Consider the following 26301-nt stretch of genomic DNA (forward strand, 5'->3'; position numbering starts at 1 on the left):
GCGTGTAGAGCCAGACGGTGTCGGCTCTGGGCCTGGTTGCGGTAATTTGTCCCGCGCTATCGACCGCAGGTCTAAAGCATATTGAGCCCATCGTTGGAACACCCGACCCAAGGCAAATGGGATTTATCGGCGGTACTTTGGGCTCTACTAGCCCGTCAGCCTGTCTTGCATTTGCATTTGCATTTGCATTTCCTCTGCCTTGTATCCGTAGTCATCAGCCGATTGGGCTGCGGCTCTCTGGACATTGGTCCGCGCGCCTTAGGACTTTGCTCCGCGCCTGTGTGTCGCACGACTTGGATCAGGCCTGAGAGAGCGTGGCGGCGGGATGGCGAGACACTGCAAACATGGAAATCCTTTTTCCGCACTACAGTGCCGCGGTTCGACAAGTGGTCAAGGTTTGGCTGTCCGCTAGCTGGCGCTAGGAACCCATGGAGGCATTATTCTTCGTGTGTTCTTCGCGGCTTCTTGCGCATGTGTGCTGTCCCGCACTTGTGGGTTGGGGGCGATGTACGAATAACCAAGACCAAGCTACTTGTTGGCAATGGGTACTTTGAGAATTGGAACTCGTCGAGGTACTCGTTGACGCTCTCTTCCAGGTTTCTCCTCAGAATCTCTCCTCTTTTCCCCTCTCCCGTCGGCGCCGAAAGGGAGGACCCCGAGGAGCCGTGAAGCCGCAAGGCGTCGGATGAGGCTCCAACGCTCCACGTTATGGCGCTTTGTGGTTGCAGCTTGCGCTCCACGTCTCTCCTAATCCTCGTCCTGTCGAGGGGAAACAATCAGGGACCGAGTGCCTAGAGGCGGCAGCGAAAAAAAATCGTCAACCTCTGAGACAGCAAAGAAATGATCCATTTCTCCATCAGTCCTCATCCTCGACCTGCTCAATGCACATAATGCGTAATGACGTAGTGATGTGGTCCAAGTTGCCCGACTAGCGGCGCATGCTCTCCACGCAAATGCAGACCGTTGGTTCGCCCTGTGCGAGTCGTGGAGTCTCTCAATCTTCCGTCTTGCCGTCTTGATCCCGACGGCGGTGGAGGACGACACGGTTGGCGGTCGCAAAGCGAGCGAGTGAGCGTTTGAAAATTGAGCCAAGTGGACGCGCTTGGATGGAGAGAGAATGGAGAGAAATGGAGGAAAATGGAGGAGACTGGAGCAGATGGGGGAGAGACAGGGGCTCCCCCCCCGCCCTGCACAGGGAATCCCAAGGCTGTTTCTGCGTGCCAACACAGGGTCGGGGGGTACACCTTGAACAATTCCCTGATACAACCAAGCCCGCTAGGATCGTGAGGCCTGCAAGCTCCCGTGGGAAGTGGTTCTGAAGTGGCTCTGAAGAGGCCCTGAATAGGTGCTGATGTCACAGAGGGGACTCCAGTGATGATCCGCCCACCTGCCGCACCAAGTTAGAGCCAAGCCCAGTCGTACGTAAGAGTATCTCTGCGCCGGCTTAACGCGGGTGAGATACTTGTCGGTGACACTCGTCGGTGGCTGTCTGCCTGCCATTCATATTCGTCGTCGGGATGCGAGGAAAGCGGTCGTTTCCTTGATGGGAAAGACAGACGAGTCGTCAAGCCTAAAAGTTCTCCCTCAGCTCCTCCAAGATGCAACTGTTGAGCCGGCTCAGCGCCAAACCCGGCTATTTGGTGGAGGGAAGGCAGGCCAGTCCGGGGGGATGACACCCGATCGCAGCACACGCGACAAGGACGTCGACGTTTGTCCCGCCATGCTGGGTCGTCCACTTGCGCTGAAGCCTGAAGACTCATTGATGGCGCAATTGGTACCCTTAGACCCTGGAGACCCTGTCCACTGCCAGGCTGAACAGGAGGGGCACCACCCTCACGATACGTATATACGTATCGAATCCGGGGAAAGGCTGAAATGGTATGATGGAACAAATCGATAGCCTTGCATTATGATCAGCTCAATGGCATTCCAATGAGGTCCGGCGAGTGTGGGAAAATGCGCAACGCCTGGTATTTGATGGAAGCGGGAGTGGCGCCGTGATGACGGTCGCTGATGAAGTGGGGATGGCGAGAGCGAGATTTTAACACACCGAGTGCAGACCGACAGATTGCTTGGCGGAGTCCCAAAAGAGAGTGTGTGATTCGGACGGAGTAAAAGCTTCGAGTGCCTTTCCGGAGAGCCCGACACAACCACCACCAAGGGTCATTTTGACGAAGCGACGTTGAATTTGAGACCTCGTATGCAGAGTAAGGATACCAGCGTACAGATAGGTGTACCTGGTCAGTGGCTTTGGTAAGGCTGGTCGAACGCCCGCAAACACGCGCGCAGGGTCTTGAGAACGGTTCCTCATCCTTCGCTCCCGTACGTCAAAACATTTAGGTGCCGCTGAGCCGCAGCTGGAAACAAATTAGCGAGGACATCACATGGCGGTGACCAACAGCATACAAGAACCGTTCTCTGCCCTGGAAAAAGATCTGCGTTTAGATTCTCCGTTGCAGTGCAGTGCAGCAGATGGCCATGCGAGAGGGCAAGGCAAGGTACATGGGGGACTCGGGAGTAGTCCAGGACGGGAGGGTGTCTAATAGGGAACCCCGCTGTCGCTCCTCGAGTAAGGAAGGTTGTTTAGAGGCGCCAAGACTGCGACAGCTGTTGTTGAGGGCGGAATGCGACGTGGAGTTGAAGACCAAGAGAAAGATGTTCGTCGGCGTCTTTCAACATGAAATTGAGAGTGGAGTGAGGCAACCTCCGTACGGATACCTCAAGAAACATCCACCGCGGGCCTGAGAAATGCGGCAAGATGTCGTCGGATCGAAATCACGTGCTTGCGTGCAGATGGAGTTGGAATGGAAGGTGCATCTCGAGAAGGTGAGGTGGACATTGCACTTTCCGTTCCTTCCATCTTCAATATCCAAGAGAAACGGAAGGTGCGCAGGTTCCGTCGTCGTGCCCGCATCGTGACTTCCTCGAGGCTGACAGTCACCAGACCCACCAGTGCCTTCCTCCACCGACGCCTTGGATCCTCTCCAGCCTTGCGTCAACCTCATGTGTCTGGCGCCTCCATCTTTGGCTGGGCAATCACCATTTTTCTCATCCTCCATTCATGAAGATCTTTGCCCCTTGCTCTTCTGCATATGTCCATGTCAGCTCGAATGCGAATTGCGAGCTACAGCTGCATCAATCCTTGAACCCTTGCCGTCGACCAGGAACATGTCCCCCTTGATACATATCTATTGTGTAGGCTCTCCTCTGTACCGGCTACACCACCCGTGCGAACAATTGCACCCTGAATCTAGAGAGATGGGAAACGCTGACAGCCAGGGAAGGCTCTCACAACTCTGTAGACGAAGCAACCAACATACCGTATCGGAACAGATCCTTGACACATCGTGCTGGACTACACAAGGGCATCGATACACCATGGATTGCTGATAGGGAAAGAAGCATCGGTTCCGGCTCTACCGACTCTGTTAGCGAGATACTTGCAAGAACAATAGGCGGCCGACAAGCAGGCCGCCCGGACAGGAGTGACGACGACGTTTAGCCCTGGATATATCGCCAACAACCGACTTCTAGCCCTCGGGAGTATCGATCCTACGCAGATCACGCGACGTCTTCCCAAATCCAGCAAAATCATCCGGCATAGCCTGGACGAGACCATTGGCTCTCCTGACATTTACAAACGCGGGACCTCCACGCCGGGAAACCGATTTGATAACGCCACAAGTGTCTCCTGACCTATTCCGTAGATGTCAACTTGCCGCAGACCGCGCCAGCGCTCCCTCGGAAGATAGGACTGTTGCCGCAAAACACCCGTCTCGGTAAAGCATACGGCATAGCATACTCCGTACCATTCAGACCAGGGACTCGGGGAAAGTCATCCTGCTCTTCCGCGCAGTCTACGATTATCCGAACGGATACATTACGGGGAATTTGCTGACCGTGGCCATCAATAAGCCCACTCGGTGTGAGGGCGGAAAGGGGCCTCCTCTATTACTGCGTGGGGGACCGACCGACCGAACCCCAGACTGCTGAGGTTGCTTATCTCGAGGCTCAAGGATGGAAATGTGGACGCCGAGTAATCCCCTTGAACCCCCTGTCGCTCCTGGTTGCCTAGCCGCCATTCGAAATCAGCAATCGCCTACCGCCCAAGATAAGACGCTGTTAGCTTTACGAAACAAGTCTACGGCCCCGGGCCAGACGTTCGGAAACAACCCAGAGATACGGCATCACTTTGAGGACGACAGTCGCAACCCGTGCTCTTATCTGGACGGCATGGCGCATCCGTCGAGCACATTGATCGGAGACGAACCTACATTGACCGCTCACGTGGTCGGTGTCTGCGAAAAGCATCCGACATCCAATTTCTGCGCCGATCACGATGAGCAGGCAGGCAAGCAGCAAGCGGCACAGCTGTGGTCTTACGAGACAACATACGCACAGATGCGTCGCAAGGCCAACTGTTGACTACAGCATCCAGTATGCGATGCGGTCTGGTAGATGATTACGAGAGAGAATTGGAGACTCGGACGTGCAGTAAGAGGATACGATGCATGGCATTGCGGAGCAGAGCAAGTCCGCACGAGAGGGAAGCCTTGTTATCCAAGAGGCTCGAATCCACAAAGTTGCGTGTTTCCTGTTTGCAACGGTCGGCAACGGTCGGCCAAGAACAGGACCACAAACAACCAACAACTGCTATGCCATTCCGACCTGTCTCTTTGACTTTGAGTCTTCAGCCCCAATATTCAGTGCAAAATGCCGCGTTTCACCTCGGTACATTGCAGCTCTGAACAGTGGACTACAATCTGCTGAGCAGGCGCTAGGCGGCGCTGCGTACGAATTACCTTAGGGCGCTTATGCCTGCAGCATCCATCGCCCCTGTATTTTGGGTCGCTTGGGTCCCCCGTTGCCCCCGAAGCTAAGGCTGCAGCAGCGTAATCTTCATGAAATGATGGCGCTTTCCAACAGTTTCAGCGAGCGTAACATCTGCGTGGAGACAGCAGCTGGGAAGACCGGTCGGAGGACGTCCGGAATGGGGCAAACATCAGTTCCAGGCCCGGGCCCACAATCGGGAATGAATCGGGCGAAGAAGTGGCCTGTGCACGACGATATACCGTCCCTGGTTGGTCCACGGCACATTGTCGGTGACGGCCCCACCGGTGCAGAGTTCTCACAGGTCCCTCGTATCCGAAGGCCCCACTCTGAGCCGTTTCTGACCCGTTTACTGGTCCGTTCCGTTACACTAACAATTTCTGCAGACGGAACTCAATTCTTCGATCTACGTACCCAAAAAAGACCCATCGGCGGGAATCACCGAATTCGTCAAATTCGCACCAAAAATCATTGGAAAATGGATATCGATATCTCCACGACATGCAAAAAGATGCATTTGAAAGGGACGAGACTCGAACTCGCGCGGGTTGCCCCACCAGGAAACAGATGTTAAGCTGACCTTAACCTGGCGCCATAACCAACTCGGCCACCCTTCCATCTCTGAGATCAACTCAGGAAGATGTCAGGATTCCCGGAGTTGAGGTTCATATCCCAAGTTTGAGGATCCGCCCTGGGCTAAGGTACGGATACATGAACAACCTCAACTGGGTTATCGCGACTTTCTCCCGGCGACTAGACCATATCAAGATAATCTAACCTTGGATTTCGCTACGCTACCTTACCCCCAGCGAGTCGTGAGTCCACGATATCTGCCCAGTCATCACCGTTATCGGATTCTTCTCGGTTTGGTGCATACTTGGGTAGTGCAAACCCTTCATCCGCAGCCAAGACATCGTGCCCTATCGCGAGTCACGTTCGCGCCGTCGTGCGCTTCGAGCCCTATTCCGTGGCCACCAATTGCCATATCGTCGTCCTTCCGTTGGCAAGTTGTGTCACCATAATCTTTCCACTTATCACCATGCCACCCATCACCACCGAAGGTGTCTTGCCGCGTTTCGCTATGCCCTGAGTCGACTGGTCGAAGCACATGCCTTTGTTCGTGTCGCGGATTCGCAGCTTTCCCCCGTCCGACTGCACCGTCGCAACGAAGGCGCAATTCCCAGGAACGCATCCATACACACATCCGTCCATCTCGAGCTCCGACCTGTTATCGCTACTCGGCCACCATGTTGTCAGCCTCCACCTTTGCGCAACTTCGCCCACCTCACGAGAGACCATCATAACACGCCTGTTGTCCGTAACAAGCTGCACCGGTTCCCTCCCGTCGTCGTCCATCGCCGGCTGAACCTTCGATTCGCCGATATACGACCATGTTACGACATCCCAGCTGACCAGCCTTCCCGACTGATCTACTGTTGCGATTCGACTCGAATCCGACGAAAATGCGAACCTGGAAACCGGCCGCTCGCTGGTGGCTTTTTTTACTTTCGCTGACTGTCTGGACGTGCGTGTTGATGATCGTTTCCCAAACATCCACGCTCCCGGCCGATATCCAGGCAAGTAATCGACCGTCAGGCGAAAATTGTGGTGAGTGGAGGTCCAATCCCGTCGTGAACATTGCCTCGGCGACTTGGTCTGCCCAGTTGAATGTCCATACCTCGCATTTGGGCCCCAATCGGAATGACAGCGCGACGATGTTGCTGCTTGCTGGCGAGATGGCAATGCCCGTAATGAAGTCGAGGACAATTTCAATCTCGATGCGCTGAGGAGGCAAGTTGCGCTTGACGTTCCAAATGAGCACATCGCGGTCGCCGTGGACTGTCGCGAGGATATCTTCTGATACGCTCAGAAGCCTGATGTGCGGCCCGATGCCTTGCCCTGAGGGCACTGTTTGTGAGAATCGGTATTGCGCGTATATTGGCTCGTCCAGGCTGTCCTCGCGTCTCGTCATGACAGTGTCGTGAGGCATGGCCCTCTGTCAAGACTGGGAGTCTGGTGCGATTGGGAGCTTTCACCCATTCAGCGAGACTGTGAGTTCTCACTGAGATATCCCACAACGGCTCAGTCTATTTTGAGCGTTTCGCGGCGCTAATAACTGCAGCCTGTCAGACCGCCACGAGGTTTGGATCCGGGGCTGCCTGCATGCTCTCAGATACGCACGACCATCCTTGGTGGCAGCTTGGTCCGAACCCTTCAAAATGACAGTTGCTATGATCTAAGGCATGGAGGTGCTGCTCCGTGTGGTCGCCGACCTTGACATTCTTCGGGGTCCGGCGAATGATGCCCAATTCTAGAGTAGACTTGACCTCAACTGCCACTTTCACCGCGTGATATCTCATGCGTGCTTACTCTCGTGGCTGGGTTCGGATCAACTAGGTATTATCTCGTCCGTTCATGTTCGCAGTGCGGGTAACAGGCTTCAAACTCGGCTCGTCGTGATATCACATGAACCGAAATGCCCCCCGTCGGCTCGTAAAGGTCGCCGACTCAAAAGCTCGTCAACCCTCAAGGCTCGTGCATCTTTACTCGGATTTGGTATGGCCATGAGCTGGTTCCTGTTCTGGGCCAAGTTTGATAATTCTGTGAGCTGTGATCTGTCAGGAGAATTTCTCCCCGTCCAGGAGTGCATTTGTAGGTTTGAAAGTCTCGCCAGAGTTGACTTCAAGTCTCCTTGAAACCCGAGATGGGATTCGGCAGATGAACATGCTTTCCCTCCACTTGACTTTGTCTGAGTTCGGTGGTTTCGGCAACTCATCAAGATTGACTTGTAGAGAAGACGTCGAGAGTAGTTGACATCCACGTTGAGACCATCCTCCATTAAGACACACGGTTTGCTAGTAGCATTGTATCGAAAAGCCTGCCAGGTCGAGCTTCAACTCTCCTGCCATTCTTCTCATCAGCCAGACCGTTATATGTACCTTGGCCAACCCATACACGTACTCGTATCTTTAGGGCCGTCCTCATACTTCATCGCTGCTGAGCATTGCTGCTGGAATCTTAGGCAACGCCGCAACAGGTGCGAGGCACTCTTCCGAGACGGAAAGCTCGCAAGGCCTAGTCCAAGACTCTATCATTGAGCCCCTTTCAGAACATCAGTCTGAATAAGCCCTCAACAAAGCGCACAATGCCCTTCACCGCAAGCCTAGCAACCGTATCACCCCCCTCCAACTCCGCATTAAAAGAACACACAAACAAAGACGTCGGCCTCGTCTTGCTCGGAATCGTCTCCAAACACCCCATCAAATCTTCCCCATCCAACCCCCCCGGAGAAGGAAACTCGTTCACCCTCCCCAACGACTCATCCAGCACATCCAAATCGAGATGAACATGCGTCCTGTCAAACCTCCTCCGATCCAACAACACCCCCAACTCCTTCGCAAAATCAACTTTCCTCTCCGCGTCGCCCCAGATGACATCCACCCCAGCCTCCGTCACCGTCTTCCTCTGCAGCTCAGACACGTCCCTCAACCCACAATACGCCACCCTCTCAAGGCTCAACGACTTATGGCCCGGCACAGAGCCCATCAACTTATGCCAGCTCATCCCGGCCGCCATAGACAGCGCCATCGCATCAAGGTACCCATTCTCGTTCGTCGAGGGTGTATCCAGATCGTCGTGCGCGTCTATCCACTGGACATTCAAGTCTGGGACGGTAGCATTGAGACCGGCTGCCACGGCCGTGCTGGCGTAGCAGTTTCCTGAGAGGACGAGCGGGAAGGAGTTTGCGGCGACGGCTTGGGAGACGGCGGTGGAGGTGCGGCGGAGGAGTTCAAAGGTGCGGCCGATTTCGCCTTCGAAGTCGTCTACGGGGCCGATGTTGATGAAGCGGATTGGGGTGAGGGATTTTAGTTTATCGGCTAGGTTGTGGGAGAGGATGCGGTTTGGGCCGGTGCCGACGTGGTAGGGGGAGACGATGATGGTACTGTCAACAGCATCAGCTAGGATTTGGTGAGCCCTAACATCGTAGAGTAAAGACGATGTTCGTGGACCAACTGAGAGGTGTTACCGAAGCCGTACGCCTCTCTGCGTCGCGATCAATGTTACGTCACATCCATGAGTGAGCGTACGTTCAAAAATATCTACTCAGTCTCTCAACCATCCTCCGCCTTGACCATAAACCGGTGGACATGATGCCGCCGGCGCCACGGCATGTCGTCCGTGGTGGAGAACTCCGGCACCTGCATCGGCCCCGCTGTGTCCTAATACCACATCATTTTCATTTTCTCCCCAGGCCCAACTTTCGTCATGTATCAAGACTCGAGAGCTCGGTGTCACAGCCTCACAACCCGATTCGCTCGCTTGGAAGTGTTCATGCACCTCAAGGTAGAGGTATAGTTGCCTTTTAGAATCTACGCCTTACATTTGCGTCGGTTGGGGCTGTGCATTCGCAGTATCTGGAATGCTCTGACTTGACTGATTGGTGTGTTGGTGGTCTCCCTCTGACCACCCAGTGTTGCAACCCATGTTATATCACCAGCAAGAATAACATGGGGCCATCAGCTCCGCATCTATGCCAAGTCGAAGGGGCAGCTCCTTAAAGCTGGAGAATCCTCTAGTTTTCCCCTTGAGACGTCTGTTGGTCTTCGCTCTCTGACCACGGTACTTTTCCTGGTAGCCTTTATTCTCAAATTGAGAAATTGCCGGAGGAACTCCTACCTCTTGAGGATTTCTAGTCATGGCGCCATACGTATATACGCCGTTGCCTCAAACAAAGCCTGATAACCACTTCATTCGAGTCCTTGATCTTCTTCCGAGTCCCAGCCAAACCGATGTTCTTAAGGCCCGCCTGCGCACCGTACGTCTTGAGGACAAACCAGAATACGAGTGCCTCTCATACTGTTGGGGAAATACGTCCGAGAAGCATGAACCCAGAGTTCTTCCAAACGAAGAGCACAGCGCCGAACCTCGCAACCTGAGCATCGGAAAGAGCTTGTATCATGCCCTGCTTGCCCTCCGCCACCCGACGGAACAAAAGACAGTTTGGGCAGACGCTGCCTGTATCAACCAGACAGATGACGTTGAGAGAAGTAACAAGGTTGCTTACATGGGCCCCATTTATTGGAACAAGGCAAGGACAAATCTCACTCGCACGGATATTGATAATTTTGACACCGAATCGTGGAACGCCGTTGCCGAGTTGTATGCGAACCCGTGGTTTCGACGTTTTTGGGCACAGCAAGAAATCGGTCTTTCTAGAAAGCCCTTCTTCTATCGGGGAACGGCTGGTCCGATTCGTCTCTTGGACGTGTTTGGTTTTGATATATGGATGGATCACAACAATGACGCTGGCGACCGTATCAAAGATCTCTTTATCAAAGACGCTACCGCTGTCAAGAACACGCGTAACCTTTGTTTAGATTATGGACAAGCGACACATCCAGGTTGGCTTCAAGGGGAAGATCTCAAGAGTCACATCAGGAACACGCCGTTCCTCCTGCTGTTGAAGAATGGCCTCCATTGCCAAGCAACAGATCCTCGTGACCATGTCTACGGTTTCCTTGGCCATCCCTCTTCCATGAAGCAGCATGCCTACGGAGACCTTGGAAGTGAGGATTACATGCTGAACTACCGCGAGGATACGAACCACCATCCAATCGTGGTTGCAGATTACACAAAGCCCGTCGACGAAGTGTTCCTCGAGGTGGCTTGGAAGCTTCTACATCAACATCAAGACCTCCGGCCGCTTGGGATTGTATGTCATATTGAAGACTCCTTACGCTCCAACCTCCCGAGCTGGGTACCCCGTTGGAATGATGCTGGCGAGCACTTCTGCCCTATCGGCGTCACACCAACGCTATTTGGTACAAAGATTGAGTACTTACACCAAAGCCAATTGAGAGTAGCCCATCACGAACTTTCAGTCGTAGGAGCAATAGTTGCTGCTGTGTGGGAGAGTACTGCGTGGACTGAAAGTTTGATCCGAGAAAGTGCCTCCAAATTCGCGTATCGCGGCGGACATTGTGCATTCGGATATAGGGCGCAGAGGCTAGTTTGCTACACGGAGTGCGGACTTCAGTGTTTGGCGCCAGATATTACACGTACAGGGGACAAACTTGCCATTTTTGCAGATGGCTTCACTCCCTTTGTGGTTCTTCATGTTCAAGGATCGGCATACAAGCTCGTAGGGGCGGTGTATGGTGTCTGGCTGGTCAGATGGGAAGCTCGGTAACATGCTGGAGAGGAGTACTGCCATGCAGCATTTTACTATCATCTAGACTGGACTGAACGGAAAGGGACAAGGGTGTCAATTTGGAAGCTTTGGTTACTGCTCAACTTGTTTTGAATCACTTAACTAGTAGCTCCATGTTGTTTATGGTCTACGGAGTGTTTCCTTGGGGAGTGTATTCTCTTCTCCCATTTATTCCAATGGATCCATCTCTTCTCTGCCGCCTTTCTGGAAAGAACCAGCCTCGCCGTTTCCCATCGCACCTTCCTTCACCTTTCTCTCTGGTCCTTCCTCCTTCCATGCCACAAAAACCAAAATAAACCCTCGGCACGTGTTGCCAATATTTCTGGCCTTTCACATTTTTCCATTCTCTTTGCTGTCAATATCGGATTTTTCCCACCCATACATCTTTTCCCGGCCAAACTCCCACACGCCACAATTCTTTTTTTCGCTCTCCCAGCTTTCATTTACAATTTCCATACCCTTTTTCACCAGCCTCGACTGGAATTATCCAACATGGATGCCGTCTTCATTGCCTCTTTCATTGCGAGTGCAGGCTTCCCTTGACGCATAGGCACTGCCTATTATTTTTCTTTCAAAGAAAACTGTTCCAAAGGTCAGCTGAGCTACCTCTCGTGTCTTGTCTTGTGAAAACTACTAACATTGTGAAAGCAGAAAAGCAAGGTAGCTTGCCTTGCACAACTCGAGTGCCTTGCGGCCTCCAGCGATTAGGCAGACTATGCCAAGATTAACGACGGGTACTAATCCCGACTGCGATATTCGACTGCACGGATTTTCTTCTTACGGTCACACCAAGAATGGTCTGGAAATAATCACGAGACACGACTTTACAGTCGGTGGTTTTCCGTTTCCTTTTACCACTGGCGCTGCAAGATTTTGGAATTACAGTTCCAGTAGGTTCACTCTTTCACGTCTCTATTTTGTTATGTGTTCTGTCCAATGGAAGGCTAGGTAATATTCCTGCCTCCAGCCGGTCTACCATGCAATCGCTTGTTCCCAGTCCCATACCACAGTCGCCTTCATCATGAACAAAGCATCTTGCGGCATGATCTCTTTTCTAACATATCTTACAGATTCTATCCTCAAGACTGCCTCAGCAAACGGAAGAGCTCCCACGCGACGGGACTCTCCGCCGTGCACTCCAACCGCACAAAGAAAATTGTTCGAATGATACTCTTCTCGATCATCAGGACTCTTTTTTTGGACTGTAGAATGGTTCTGGACTCAAAGTTACTGGCTCTGGCTTGGGTCTTTGAGCCTTCCATCATATTGGGGTGGCTCCGACTCACCAACACCAGGGCCCGTAACTTTGAGTCCGATCCGTATTCTGATATTGAATGCTGCTTCAAATGGCACTTTTGGCCACAATTACGTCTTCTCGCCACAAGCGCCAATTCAGAGAGAAGCTTGGGGGTGAGCATGGAATATCAGGGGACATCGGACCGTTATTGAGCACAAACAGTGAAGACTGGTACGATGTCTCCTCCATTCCCGTCTGCGTGCTCGCCCCCGAAGATGCTGTCCTCATCTCAAGGACACAGAAGCTCGAATATTCAACCTTCTCCTCCTGCTCCCCACTGCTCAAACCAGCTCGCTCCCATCACATGTGGGGGACGGGGGAGAAGGCTTTTCAGATCTCGGCAAAGAGAACGTTTCAAACACCCTAAGGTATTTCCTACCCCAAGCTTTCAGACTAGTTCGTTTTTACCCAATGCGCCTCGTCTGTAACTATCACTAATGAGGTTACAGAAAGACATCCTCTTCCAATACAACCATTCGTCCGAAGGATTTGGGTGAGGTTAGACCGCGACTGAGACCTCGAGGGTATTTCTCTTTCTGGATTCCTGGGACTATCACATAACCACCTCGGAGTCTCAGTTGTGGACCTATCCTCACTCAGGTCCTACTGACGGGGTTTCGGGGTCGAACATGGATGGCTTGAAAATCGAAAATTACGAAAAGGATGTTCGAGTCTGCTCCAATCACCACTTACATTTTCCAAGCGCAAGCTTGCGTTGTTCCGCCCAACCTCAAACACATTTGCTTCCAAGGTCATCCTCTTGGATGATCTTGGGATCTCTGCAGCAACACCATGAACGCCCAAGATGATTAGGCCATCACGGCCAGCAGGTTCATGGTTCTCAGCAGCTTCGAGCACGGCTACCAGCCCCAGCCCAGCATTATCCCGTAGGCATCCATCACTGAACTCCAACATCTCCTCTCAATGTCTGCGATACTAATTAATGTCGAGAAGCCTCTCCGACTGGCCAACAACAGCCACAAGGTCCAAAGCATTGTCGGAGATCGCATTAGTCTTGTTGTTCGAACACACAAATGCTACACAGACTTGTTCAAAGTTCAAACGAAGAACAATGGCTTTAGCCTTGTACTGTTGCAATAGCTCTGGCACACATCAACCGCATCTTCCCATGCTGGTCGTCGGTGTCGGGCATCTTATCCACTTGGTGGAACCTTTGTGTTCCAACTGTTCGTACCTGCCGGTTGTCAGGTTATTCACAGGCCGACTGGAGCCCACGTGCCTGGGCTGAGTCCACCAGCCAATTTCCACCTCTAGGCCTGGCCTGGCCTTGGGGCGATTCTCCTTTCCGCCTCCCAACCTCTCCAGTGAAAGACTCGAGGGGCAATTCTCAGACCCTTCGACATACCGAGGGTCGCAGCCTTGTATTACACTCGGGGTCTCTCGGCTCAATCTCATCATCACGTCGGTCTGATGAATGGCACATGGGGATACGACATTCTCTTTCATTGCAAGGGTCTCCTTGTCTCCCGCATATCTCGATGAAAGAATTGGAGTTTTCGAGGTAAGAAGGTAGATTATTTACCATTCCTCTGCTGTCCATCTACCTTCTTACCTCGAAAACTTCATTTCCCCAATCGCAATCTGTTGGTATACACGTCAGCAATCATGGACTTCCCCGGTGCTCAAGGTCATCAAGGGGCTCCAATTCCGGAGCCGCCTCCCTTTGTCGAGTCTGGTCTTGGTGAAGGATATTCAATGGGTTTTGAAGCTTCTGGACTCGGGCAGACGCCTCTCCACCGTCCCCTCGCAGCAAGCATGGCGACGAACCCGCGAAGGACAAGAACCAACTGAAGATATCCGACGAGGCGGCCATTGCTTTACAGAAGGCCACGATGGCACACCCGCCAGCTCAAAGCAAGCTGATCGCGATATGAGTACCCTCGCAGCAAGCATGGATCCCTTCAATTCCGGAGCCACCCCCGTTGTCAAGTCTGGTATTGGCAACGGACAGCCAATGGGTATTAGAGGTTCTGGACTCGGGCTTACACCCCTCGGTGGTCAAGGTCACCAAGGGGCTCCGGAATTCCCCTGTCGTGGAGTCGGGTGTCGGCGGCGGACAGTCGATGGGTCTTGAAGCTTCTGGACTCGGGCTTACATATAAGCCCCCCCCCCCAACCCTCAGTCCTCCACACAGAAACGAAGGACCATGAATCCTTCCGGTGCATGGGGGGTGGGGGTTCAGGAGGAAAGCCTTTTACTACCAGACCACAATAACAAGGAAGCCATATTCCCTTCGATCGAAAAGGTTCTCGAACTGTCAGTGGGCCCTGAAGTTTTGGGCTGGGACTTGTGGTATGGATGGATTGGGATAGGGAACGTTTCTTGGATTGCCAGGATTGGTGCAGGCTGGTTAGGTACTGGAACTCGCAGCAACGAGTCTTTTGTAATAGAATTTTGGAAAAGCAGATTCAAGACAATGCAATTTGAGAACAGAAGCCTCGTTCCAAGCAAAGAAACAGATTCTGTGAATGGTGACGCAACAGTAAATCTTGTATCTCATACAAGCTTTGGTGTCCACCACATCAGGAGTCAAGTCAAGTCCATGCCACGTACTCGTCACTTATCAAATGAAAATGCTTGTTTCTAGGTCTAATTGAAATTTAAATTGGGAATATGGTATCAAAACTTTTAAAACACAGTGCTCTATGGTACCCGACGCTCTACTTGGCGCATCTGGGATCCGAATCCGCTCCGAAATCCTTGCAAACCTCTCTCCCAAGCGCCTTGAGGTTCTCAACAACCCACAGACGCTGGTTCGAGAAAACAAAGACCTTGCCCGGTGCGAACGCAAAATTGTTCGACGTCTCGCCCAAGTGAATCTTTCCAAGCAAAACACCCTCGGGGTTCCAGACATGGATTCCGTCGCCGCAGCCGCCCCAGACGTTACCGCCGGTATCAGCGTGAACGCCGTCAGGGAAGCCATTGTCCGCGTACGCGAATACGCGCTTGTTGGCGAGCTTCTTGTTGCCGATAATGTCAAAGGCGTAGATGGTGGCCGGGCCGGATAGGTTGGGTGCGGTGGTGATGGCGCCCGTGTCGGAGACGTACAGCGTCTTGCCGTCAGGTGAGAACTCGACGCCGTTGGGCTGCTGGAAGCCGTCCGCCACGACTTGGACTTTGCCAGTTGATGGCTCGAAGCGGTAGACGTGTGTGGGAAGCACGGATTCAGGCCTGAATTTCTGGAAGAAGCCGTACTGGGGGTCGGTGAACCAGAGGTCTCCTGTGACGGGGTGCTGACGGACATCGTTGAGCGAGGTGAAGTTGCGGCCGTTGAAGCCGATGATGAGAGGCTCCGACTTGTTGGTGTTGGGGTCGACAGCGAGGAGCTGGGAGTTTCTCGTCAGGTCGCCCTGGTCGCACCAGACCTGCATGGGCGGCGTGGCGGCCTGGTCTGCGCCGGGCGGGTAGTATGAGCTTCCGCCGTTGGCTTCGGTGAGGCCGTCGAACTGGGTGCTTCTGACGGAGAAGTCGTTCAGGTTGAGGACGGTGATGTTGATGTTGTCTGTGGGGTTGTAGTTGGAAGAGATGTACAGGGAGTTGTCCTTCTTGTTGTAGATGCCACCCTCGTGGAACGCCTCCCAGTCTACTTCTACGATCTTGCGGGCTGTGGCGTTGGGGCCGAGAACGTCTGCAAAGGCGGGTTGGTATGCCAGGAGCGAGATTGCCGGTGTGGCCAATTTGGCGCCGGCGTTGATGGAAGCGAGGTAGCCTGCGCCTCCTGTTGACAGGGCGTGGAGGTCGACGTTGATGAGAGACATGCTTGCGACTTGGAACCAGAGAGCGACTTGCTGGGGACAGGAGGAGGGAGTTGCCGCCGCTAAGACTTATATCATTAAAGAAGTGAGTGAAGCCGCAACGGTAGAGGAAGCTTCGGCGGCGGCAGCGGGACGGGAAGCCTTTTTATGGTAACTGCTACTCTGTGCCCATCTTGCATCGGTTCGTCCGCGACAAGCCATCAGGCTTGGCGTCTATTAGTTCATACTATCCCACTCTACTGGAACAGGGACCTTGAAGCTATGACGTTTTCGATCACACGTTAGTTAGGGGCCATGGTCTCTGTCGGAGCTGCCCGTGGAACCGTTACTGGTAATAAGTAGCGCCGGCCGGTAGTTGGGCTGACACCGGGCGGATGGTAGCTGGTATTCGTACGGGCAGCGGACTATGCGGGCAGCCGAGATAATAGTAGAGCCGAGCGAGTCGTGGTTACTGGGCAGTAGAGAAGGCAATGAAATTTGATGAAGCCAAAAATGTCTGCTCTTTGGCTTGGCACTATGGGACCATTCCCCCGCAGAGATGGGCGCATCCCTGGCGACTATTCCTGACTTGCAAGCCCAAACACCAACGGGATGAAGTCCGGCTTCGGACGTCGTGGCCTCGGTGGATCTCCGCGAGTCGTTTCTCTGGTTCACGATGCAGCACTACGACTGTGTATGCACTGTGGACAATTACCGGAAGTTTTCCCTTCTGCCTCTTGGCTCTGGAGTCTGGAGACCTGTCAACCAGGGCTCTGGGTTGCGCTACTTTTGCTTCGAGAACCCTTTTGGTGTTCTTTAACTCCGGTGCTCCTAGAATAGAGCCGTACGAGAGAGTCAGAGGTTGATGACGGTGCGGAGACGCCAGAGAACGCCAAAGAAGACTAGGACAAGAACGGCGATCGTCTGTAGGGGCTGGTAGGGCCGATCTTGGATGATTGCGGAGATGATGTAACTCTAAACCCCACAAACAAGCTTATTGACGACAGCCACCCTTCGCCCGTACAGCACCGTACGGCATTGGGCTGGTGGTTTTCTAGAAGTGGGTGAGGTAGGCACTTCGTAGGTATGGCCTACTGGCGCATAGTCTTGGCTGCAAAAGATTTTGTTTCGTTCATCCCAAGTCCCCCTGACTAGAGCAAACTCTGTTCAACTTGACACACGATAGATGTAGCCTGGGCCACGCCATCGCAACTACGGATGTTGATGGGCATCCACATGGGATGCAAGGCAGCGAGAGATTGGGCGTGTGCGGGCCCGACAATGCGGTAGGTACTATCCGTAGATAGTCGGGTGGTTCGAAATTTGGGCTGTTTGGTGAAGATTCGCAGAGTAGCAGAGAGTGTATGAGGTCTCTTTTGGGACGAAAAAGGGCCGAGCAAAGAGTGCCGGAGGAAGACTATGTTACATGACTCTGCTGACGACGATGGACCGTTTCAACGGCCTGTGCTTGGGTTGGCGTGCCAATTTTGCCCAGCCGAGCTGTTGACTCGATCTCCGACGGCGATTTCGAGGGAGGAATTGATGGCCGAGGAGGAAATCTCTGATCGGCCGAGAGCAGGAGAACGAGATAAGGGCAAGCGGACATGTTCACGATACGAGCAATTGCGCTGAACCGAAAAGGCAATAACTGATATGGTCCTGGCATAATTGCGGCTTCTTCGCCGGCGGAGTATAACACTATCGTGAGGTGCGGCTCTGTCAGCCAAGATTCAGTCGGCAATCGGTTGTCTTAGGTCTACCCGTCTCCGCAATGGCTTGATGCACGCCAAGATGATCTTCGGCAGGATTGTTCCTTGACGATTGGATCGATGCTGTCTGTATGTTTAGCCGGCTTCCCGGATTTGAGGCATTGTAACCTCGCCACGTGAGGCTGGCTTCATGAGCTATTGGCCAAGCCGGCTCCAAGCATCGTTTGCAAACAGCAGCGGGCACGTGGGAGTTTGTCATATCATTAACAAGAGAGGATCTTTACTACTTCCGCATCGGAACGCACGGCAACCGCTTGTTCGGCAACGCTACCACACCTGAAGACTGCCGATGGTGCTATATACATGAACATCAAAGATTGGGTAAGGGCAGCCTGAATTCGCCGATGCTTCTCCTTCCTATCCCAAAAGCAGGATCGAAGTCAAACGTATATGATTGCAACCAAGGTCATCCCAGGCCTTCAAAATTGTGAGGTTGTCGACGGCATCGACCTCGGGCCGAAGGCCACGGGCTCGGAACAATTTTGGGAGATCCGGATAATCTTATTCCTACGTCTCAACCAAGAGCAAAGAACACACAGTTGAAGTTGATATTATTCCGACGGCTGTAAACCATGTCTGTGATGTTTAGTCAGGATGGCTATTCGTGTTGCCCAGCAACTACGTTCATATGGCTCGGGAAGACGTTCAACCTCCGACCACCATTCGCTCAACTACGTGTAGACATCAATCACGCGTTGGCTAGTGAGATTAAAGCCAGAAGGACTGGAGATGGTTCAATTTACTAGATCAATTGACTAAGTACATAACTACTTCGTGATAACTCATTTTCGCTCACCTTCCTACCTGATCGACCTCTTGAGGCAGCTCTGCCCAGTCCAGCTCGGGCTCCAGTCGGACTGGCAGAGACAACCACAAAGGCAACAGCACCTGCCTCTGGATAAAGAAAATGAACATTCCCCAACAGTCCCCAGACACGTCAGGAAAGATCCACAAATGCCAGATAAGCGAGAGATCAAGTTGGGGCAGGTGGAGGGTTGGCAGTGAGGCTTCACATAAGGTAGATGGGCATCCTCCAGCTCAGGAGAGCACGTGATATCTTGAATAATAGACCAACCAGAAGTGCCTATTAATTTAGTGACTAATCCAAGTGCAAGGCTAGCGCTCTTTGTGAGGTCATTCAGAGGTGGTTGTCTGCCTCACTTCTGATATTTCACCCAGTCACGTGTGCCCCTGAATAACCTCACCTCCTCAATCACAAGATGCGTATTCCATCTCACCACTCAGCCTCACTTTGTTCAGACCGCTGCTGCCTTGTTCTTCATTCGAGCTTCCTGCCTGAATAGATAGGATCGCAACAGCTAGCCCTAACCATGGAAAATCTCTTGCCCTGCCTGCCTGCTGCCTTTCGACCGCCCACCTCCTCCATTCAAGCCTTCTGATTCCTTTCTCACCCACCCTCACACTCCCACTTTCTTCTCTTTTCCACACACACACATCACACACTTTATTCACTCACAAATAACTGTCACAATCGCAATAACAAGCAAATAATAAAACAATTCATCAGTTCCAACAAACAATACATCACCAATCAAGAATTCCAATTCTTCACTCATCACAGTCAAGATGAAGGTACGTTTGTGAATTTTCTCTGCTTCTTCCCGTGCCGCAAATCCCAAAAGTCAAACACGTTGATCTGGAAGCTCACAATATTTTCCTTTTCAGTCTTACATTGCCATCACCGCCGTCGGTGCCATCATTGGCGCTGCCGTCAACGGTATGCCCGTCCTCGACAACCAGGCCTCTGCCGGTGTCTTGAACGCTCAGATTCCCGCTCAGGCTGGAGTTGCTGGCTTCAAGCACAAAATCCGCCAGGATGGTGGCTTCGGCGTCTCTCAGCCCATCGTGAGCTTCGGCTCCAAGGGCCCGGTCGTTCACCAGACTACCAGCACTTCCTGCACCAAGACTGCCACCGATGGTCACAAGCAGCCCATCGTCACTACCATGAGCAAGTGCACCACTTTCTCGGTCAATGAGGCTAGCCTTGGCCTCACTGGCATCATGGAGATGTGCGCTGGCATCAAGAGCACTGTGAGCATGGACATTGGCACCAAGACCACTCTTGAGCAGGTCAACGCTCCCATTGTCACCGCTACTCACATCACCTCCGCTCTCTCCATGGAGATCGCCACCTCTGCTCCTGTCGAGCAGACCACTACCCAGGGCATGAATGAGCGCATCTCCAGCTGGTGCGCTACTGCGACTCGCAGCGATGGCTCCAAACCTCACCTCTGCACCGTCTCTGTGGACTACGAGCACCCTGATCCCACCGGCACCTTCGTCTACACTCCCTTCTCCGGTCCTACCCCCACTGAACCTACCTTCTTCCTCACCACCCTGAGCGAGGATCCGGTTATGCCCTTGAGCGCTCCCGTCTACACTCCCTTCGCCAACGCTACTAGCTCGGAGCCCAGCTTCTTCCTCACCACCTTGAGCAAGGACCCTGAGAAGGTCGCTCCTTCTGCTACCTCGTCCACTGAGGACGTCGAGATTGGTCTCCCCGTCATCACTCGTGTTTGGCACGCTGAACCCGTCGAGACTGAGACTCAGACTGTCGTCGTTACCGTCGGTGTCTAGGTTTCATGACACTTTACACTCATGTGATCTCATCATCTTAGGAGGCTTGGGAACGGAACTAGATCGGTGGATTTTGGGCATACTGGTGGGGGATTCATTCCATTCATAGGACGCTTCGGATTCGGAAAGGTTTGGGTTTGGGAACAGGCGTCAAGGAGGATTCAGGTCAATGGGTCATTCACTCTTCCTTGTGGTTAAGCTTCGACGAGTATCAGGTTTTCGTTCGTCGTTGGCAGTTACATGCTGCTTGTTAGTATCAGCAGCAAAGGCTGCTTATCCGGTGTGACAAAGAATACACTGGCATTGCAAACAATCATCTTGCTCCTTCTCTTTGTGACTTTGTGTGACCTTGTGATGTCTGTACCATGTACCTCACTGACCTGTCCCACCCACACCGCCTACAAGGCCCTTGAAAATGAAGCTAGTGAGGGCAGTCACGATGATTCTATCACAAAGCGAGGTAGCAAGTGGAAGACTTGTATGGTAGAAAGTGGCTTGATTCCTCTAAGTGGAAGACCCGTATGAGGGTCCTATCTATATACCGTACAAGACGGGTAATCGGCTTGTGGAAAGCGGTATCGTACGGCAGTAACCGGCAGCGCCACGTGTGGCGCTGCGACAGATTCTTTTGGTGTTTTCTTTGTCCATTTGTATTTGATGATCGTCTAGCTATTTGATACGTCATCCATTTGACGCAATGTCAGTAGTCCCCGTCATTTTATTTATCCCTAGGCTTCAACTCCCTCAGCGCCTTCAAAGTCGACGATGTGTTCAGCACCTGCCTCAACAGCTCTGGGTAGTCCCAGCCCAGCTTTTCAGCTGCCAGAAGCGTGAGACTCGCCTGGTCATCTCGCCCAGGCCGTCCAGGACCGGTCATGTTCTACAAAATTGTTTCGTTAGGAGATTGTCAATAGCATCGAAGCTCTCGAGAGGTGGGCTTACTGGCTTCATGTTTACGTCAAATAAAGCAAAATTGGACCCAGAAATTCCAGGAAAACGTCGGACGTCGATGCGAATGGGAGCCGCGACACCTAATACCCTCGCTGCTGCCTCGCACTCCCTCGTAATCCGTCCATACGCAGGATCCTCCTCCTCCTTCTTTGTTATCACCCTCGAGTTGGTAGTGACCGCTACCACGCCGTTGTAAGGCGCAATTCCAACTTGGTGATTGAAGCGGGTGACGATGGGCAAGGACCAGTAATCCTTCTTCTCTCCATTCGGAGGCATCACTGTGATTGTGGCTTCTTCGCCAGAGAGGTACTCTTCCAACATGATGCTCGGCGATTCTTGGAAGAGGACTTTGGTGTGAGCGGCGAGTTCCTCTAGATTTTGGCAAACTCGAACGCCGTGACTTCCCCGTCCGCGGATGGGCTTTGCGACGATCGGAAATGGCAGGTTGAGCTGCTCAAGCTTGTTTTCCGCTGCCGGGCCGGAGTGGATTGTCCAGGAGCGAAGCATCGTAAAGCCGCCGATGCTGCGTAGTAAGTCATTTACATACTCCTTGTCATCGTACTTTTCAACTACAAGAGGCCCATGCCCGATAACTTTGAGTGTATCTTGGACGCTTTCGAGGGACCCGGAAGTCTGTATTGGATGAGATGCGAATAAGATTGTATTGGCCCAGAGATGGGTTGCTCCCTTGTTGACGGCGTCCAGGATCCCTTCCTCGGTATCCGGAAGGCACCACTGGGTATCTTTATCTGGCGATGGTGCCGCAATTGGAGTGATTGCGTCGACAGACTTGCTGGCTTGGAGATTGAAGGCGATGTCGGCTCCTGAGTCGCGGTATCCTTGAATCTGTTAGCCGGTGCCAGAGCAGAGGTTGTTACATGGATGGCTAAAGTACATGTACTTACCACCAGGCTTCATCGGCTTGCGTACACCATTGATGGCAGGAGGATCTATGGCTTGGTAGAGCACAGCGACTCTTTTCGGCCCCATTGTATGCGCGTTTCTCGATGAGTTCCTGTGTGAGATAACGGGACACAGTCTACGAGAACGGATGTCGACGATGCGGGGTAATTGAGTTGCAATCCGTGGCGGAAGCTTGATTCTGTGGGGCCTGCTAACGGCGTTCATCATTCAAAATACCAGGTCGATTCTGCCAATGCTGAAGTTGATATACTGATGTTCACGTCAAATGGGATTGGGCCTCTTGCCAGTATTAAGGTGTTGATGGTGTGAAGTTGTAGACGGAGTAGTCCGTCGGAGCAGTCCGTCCGTCTTAAACCCGGCCGGGAACCGGCAGCACACCAAGCATCTGTTGAACATCACCTCACGTAGTGCCGAACATGTCCCATAGACTAGGAAAAAGCTCATCAATATCGGGCACGCTCGTCGACACGTACTCCTGAAGCTCGGGCATGTCCACGGGCTGCTCGGAAAATTCGGCGCTCGAGCTGGACGTGGCAAGCTTCTCAATGACCTCGGAATACTGTGCGATACACAAGTCTCCCACGTCCCAGGCCTTTTGGCGATGGACCTGAAGCGCATTGATGAGGTCGCGTGCTAGCTTCAGCGACATACTCTGCGCCAGACCGCTGACGGTATTCTCCGTCTCCAGAGCGCAGCGAAGAAGGAACTTGGTGGTGGACGTGAATGCGAAGGTGAGAAGGGGGAGCCAGTAGTCGCCAAGCTGGGGGTCCTTGAGCTCTTGAACCAGAAGGACAATCTCCTCGGCAGCGCGTCGAACTTCAAGATAGCAGCGCATGGGAATCGAGGACGTGTGGTCGGCGCTGGCTGCTTTCTCGGCGTCCAACTCCCACTTGCGAAGCAACAGTCTGATGTAGAGATACGCAAGACGTAGGTTCGCTGAGCCTGGTATGTCGAGACTCTCGCCTCCGCGGATGATCCTTCGCCGTATGTTGTTGTCAAGTGAGTCCTCCCACTGCGTCAGTAGGACTTCCAGATCCCATGGACCGGTGGTTGAGGTCTTTTCGAGATCGTAGATCCGCTCTAGGTATCTGTCGAGGAAGCGGGCCAGGGCGACAAATGCCAAGTACACAGACGTTGCCTCGTAGTCAACTGGGTTCGGTACCGAGCCGCAGAGCTGCTCTACTGTGGGAAGGGAAACGTCGTGCTGGCCGCTCCTTAGCTGCGGAGGCGTGCCATACGCCAGACTCGACCTGGGTCATTCATTAGTCCAAGAGCATTGCGCTCACTTGTTGTGTCTGCACATACCACTTGTCATACACAAAGATGGCCCACCATATCTTTGTTCTCAATAGTTTTTCGGCCTCTGGGATATCCCAATCAGAAGAGTCTCGGTTCAGGCCGAGCGAGTGAGCGAGAGAAATAGCGGAGCCAAGTTGAAGGCCGTTTCCGATGATCGAAGTCAATGGCCGGCCGGAGATGTTCAGCAGGATGGCGAGCAAGGTCGAGATGCCTGGCGACAGGTGGATCTCAGAATACAGAGCATCATTGGCCTGGTTCCAGATGAACCTTGTGTCGGGGCGGTGTTGGGTGACGAGGTTGGGGGATTGTGCCCAGTAGGTCATCGTATGCGCGTAGAGCGAGGACAATAAGGCGGGGGAGATGTGCCTCCTGTCTTCGACGAACCGTTTCTCAAAGGACTGTCTATCCAACAAGGGGAAACATCGATTAGGCTTTTCAAAGAACCTACGGGCACAAGTTAGGTCACGATACGCAACACGGGATCTTGGGCTTGTCTTACAGCTCAACAACATCGGGAAGCATGGGCTCGAGCAGCTTCTCAATCATCTGGCACTTCAAGAATGCTGGGTTACGGTCGTCAGGAAGACCAATGGGCTGCTTCCTCACGGTGGTAAAGACAACCGGTTTCCGTGTGCCACCTCTATGCTCCTGCCGCGGGCTCGTCACCGAGATCCTACTTCGATTCAAAACAGAAGAGTCATTAGATAGGTAAGTTGACAAAACTTGGGTGTCCTCAATGTCAGCTGGTCCCACAATATGAGCCTCATCCTCTCCCCCATCGCCGATGGGTTCCGGGTACCGTTTTTCCTGGGGAGAGAATATGGGAGGATGGCCATCAGAGGATTTTGAAACACGCCGGCCTGCCTCGGCCAACGGCAGCTGGTTCGTCTGGTCGTTGTACTGCAGCTCCGAGGAGAACGTCTGAGCCGGAGGCTGTTGCGACGGGGACGGGCGGTGGCCCAGGTCCTTTGACCTGCTGGTTTGCGCGCTTCTCCAAGCAGACTTCGGCCGCGGCGAGGCTCCACCGGGAGCCGGCGGGAACTCGCATTGTGTTCCGTGAGCTCGGCAAGTCAGACAGGTTCCTCCATTCTTGTCGACGTTACACCGTGACTTGCGCTTCCGGCAGGCCAGGCAAGCTGGGCGAAGGTGGGAGCGGTAGGGGCGTTCCGAGGGCAAGGAGCCGCTGTCAGCCTCGGACGCCATGTTTCTGGTGTTTGACTTGTCTCTCTGACGGAACCGAGGCAAAGTAAGACGAGTGAAATTCCGACTTTGCCGTGGCTGTTGTTGTTATTCATGCTTATCTGGAGGGGTTCGTCGTGTTAATAGTCGTTTTCCGCGGTGAACTTGCACCTTTCCCGAGGATATGTCTAGGATTATCTAATCGATAAGGATAACGATAGTTAAGGATAACGCAAAATAATGTCGATAACGTACCTCGGGAAATCGGACAGCGACTTCCCAAAACCTCCAGGCCACCACTTCCATTTCTGCGGTCAATTGAGGCATCAATCTCCCATCCACCCCTACAGCCAGCATCATTGTTCACCATGTTCTTCCGAATACAAAGGCAACAAGTGATTCCGCTTCGTCAATTTCCTCCGGTCAAGTTCTCATCTACTCGCATGAAGGATACCTCTGCAGCTTGCATCAACGATGGACTGAGACGCGATACTACATCCGAATCAGCAGCTCTGCAGCCTTCGAAGGCGCCGCTGCGGAGGAGAGCAAAGCTGTGATGGACAATTGGGCAGACCGGCATGCTCTAATGTCTCTCTCATGCCTCTACGCGCACAGAAAACATCTCGATCTCGATGCTCCTCCATTTTCTCATCCATCACGGAATGCGACCAGCCTGTGGCTTGTGGAAAGGTGCCGGCGCGATCCCAAAGTATGTTGTCCACGATTTAACTGCAACTTTTGGGGAGGATGCAGCCTATCCTAGTGACTCGATGTCGACATAAGCGTGGGCCAGAGGAGCTCCCTCGATCCTGGATATCGACTTCACCGTTTTTACATGACCAATCCTTCGAAAGAGTCACAAGTTTCTGCGTTCGTCGGCTCAAAGCGAAAAGCTCCGTTGCATACGTTGCTCAAGGGCACCTCGTCTTGTGGTCGCCGTCCACTGCAGTCGTAAACCTGGAGATGCGGATGGCCTCTCCTACACTGGTCGTTTTCTGCGAGCATCCGGTCAGACGCCTTGCCATTTGGGACACGGTCACTCCGAAGCTATCAAGGCCATCCCTGAAGACGACAGCCAGATGGAACATCTCTTCGCCGGCATGGTAACCCCTCCTGTCATCTCTCGTGGGGGGAGTCTCTGCACCCTGCCCCCGCCAGGCGTCAAGGCATCTCTATTCAGCACTATCAACGGCAAGCAACGACTACTGATGCATCACGCATCACTAAGAGCAAGTTTGGAATCGACGGCTTGAGTTCGAGCCTGCATTGTGTCACACCCCGAGCATTAGGTGTGCAGTATCACCACAGTCGCAAAGGGCAGTTGCCGTGCTGCCAGGCATGGACGCGTTTCTAGCACCGCATATCGCCAGTCCACCTTCTACTGTGCGCAGGGGATCGACGTCTGGAAACCCGAGTGGGAGAGAGGAGATGGATACTCCGTACGGAGTACATTTGACTGAATCAGTTGCCTTCCGACCGCACGGCGCA

At 53.1% G+C, this 26301-nt stretch overlaps 7 protein-coding genes and 1 non-coding gene across 8 annotated transcripts; 2 read left to right on the forward strand and 6 right to left on the reverse strand.

The window, feature by feature from the left end:
• Positions 1-5348: 5348 nt before the first annotated feature.
• BDP81DRAFT_t198 lies at positions 5349-5447 on the reverse strand. The gene has a single exon. It is a non-coding gene; the product is annotated as a tRNA-Leu (tRNA).
• A 343-nt stretch (positions 5448-5790) lies between these two features.
• Positions 5791-6820, reverse strand: BDP81DRAFT_450594 (uncharacterized protein; the record flags this gene model as incomplete). Its single annotated transcript, XM_060592542.1, has 2 exons — positions 5791-6260; positions 6337-6820. 2 exons carry the CDS (start codon positions 6818-6820, stop codon positions 5791-5793), a joined length of 954 nt encoding a protein of 317 aa, XP_060444349.1.
• Positions 6821-7934: 1114 nt separating this feature from the next.
• BDP81DRAFT_490804 (arginase) lies at positions 7935-8980 on the reverse strand (the record flags this gene model as incomplete). Its single annotated transcript, XM_060595294.1, has 2 exons — positions 7935-8773; positions 8964-8980. The coding sequence occupies 2 exons, from the start codon at positions 8978-8980 to the stop codon at positions 7936-7938; spliced, it is 855 nt and encodes a 284-aa protein (XP_060444350.1).
• Positions 8981-9526: 546 nt separating this feature from the next.
• On the forward strand, positions 9527-11020 carry BDP81DRAFT_450596 (heterokaryon incompatibility protein-domain-containing protein; the record flags this gene model as incomplete). The annotated part of the gene is made up of 1 exon (XM_060592543.1): positions 9527-11020. One exon carries the CDS (start codon positions 9527-9529, stop codon positions 11018-11020), a length of 1494 nt encoding a protein of 497 aa, XP_060444351.1.
• A 3891-nt stretch (positions 11021-14911) lies between these two features.
• Positions 14912-16255, reverse strand: BDP81DRAFT_430224 (uncharacterized protein). Its single transcript, XM_060590586.1, has one exon. The coding sequence runs from the start codon at positions 16115-16117 to the stop codon at positions 15020-15022; it is 1098 nt and encodes a 365-aa protein (XP_060444352.1). The 5' UTR covers positions 16118-16255; the 3' UTR covers positions 14912-15019.
• Positions 16256-19368: 3113 nt separating this feature from the next.
• On the forward strand, positions 19369-20771 carry BDP81DRAFT_430225 (uncharacterized protein). Its single transcript, XM_060590587.1, has 2 exons — positions 19369-19455; positions 19549-20771. Exons 1-2 carry the CDS (start codon positions 19450-19452, stop codon positions 20458-20460), a joined length of 918 nt encoding a protein of 305 aa, XP_060444353.1. The 5' UTR covers positions 19369-19449; the 3' UTR covers positions 20461-20771.
• Positions 20772-21178: 407 nt separating this feature from the next.
• BDP81DRAFT_395299 (uncharacterized protein) lies at positions 21179-22401 on the reverse strand (the record flags this gene model as incomplete). The annotated part of the gene is made up of 3 exons (XM_060588050.1): positions 21179-21340; positions 21403-22250; positions 22317-22401. The coding sequence occupies 3 exons, from the start codon at positions 22399-22401 to the stop codon at positions 21179-21181; spliced, it is 1095 nt and encodes a 364-aa protein (XP_060444354.1).
• Positions 22402-22638: 237 nt separating this feature from the next.
• Positions 22639-24941, reverse strand: BDP81DRAFT_490813 (fungal-specific transcription factor). Its single transcript, XM_060595295.1, has 3 exons — positions 24134-24941; positions 23641-24078; positions 22639-23585 (listed from the first exon to the last, which is right to left on the reverse strand). The coding sequence occupies exons 1-3, from the start codon at positions 24835-24837 to the stop codon at positions 22736-22738; spliced, it is 1992 nt and encodes a 663-aa protein (XP_060444355.1). The 5' UTR covers positions 24838-24941; the 3' UTR covers positions 22639-22735.
• Positions 24942-26301: the final 1360 nt, after the last annotated feature.

This window comes from Colletotrichum phormii, assembly GCF_030913505.1.
Source record: "Colletotrichum phormii strain CBS 102054 chromosome Unknown BDP81scaffold_12, whole genome shotgun sequence".
Taxonomy (NCBI): domain Eukaryota; kingdom Fungi; phylum Ascomycota; class Sordariomycetes; order Glomerellales; family Glomerellaceae; genus Colletotrichum; species Colletotrichum phormii.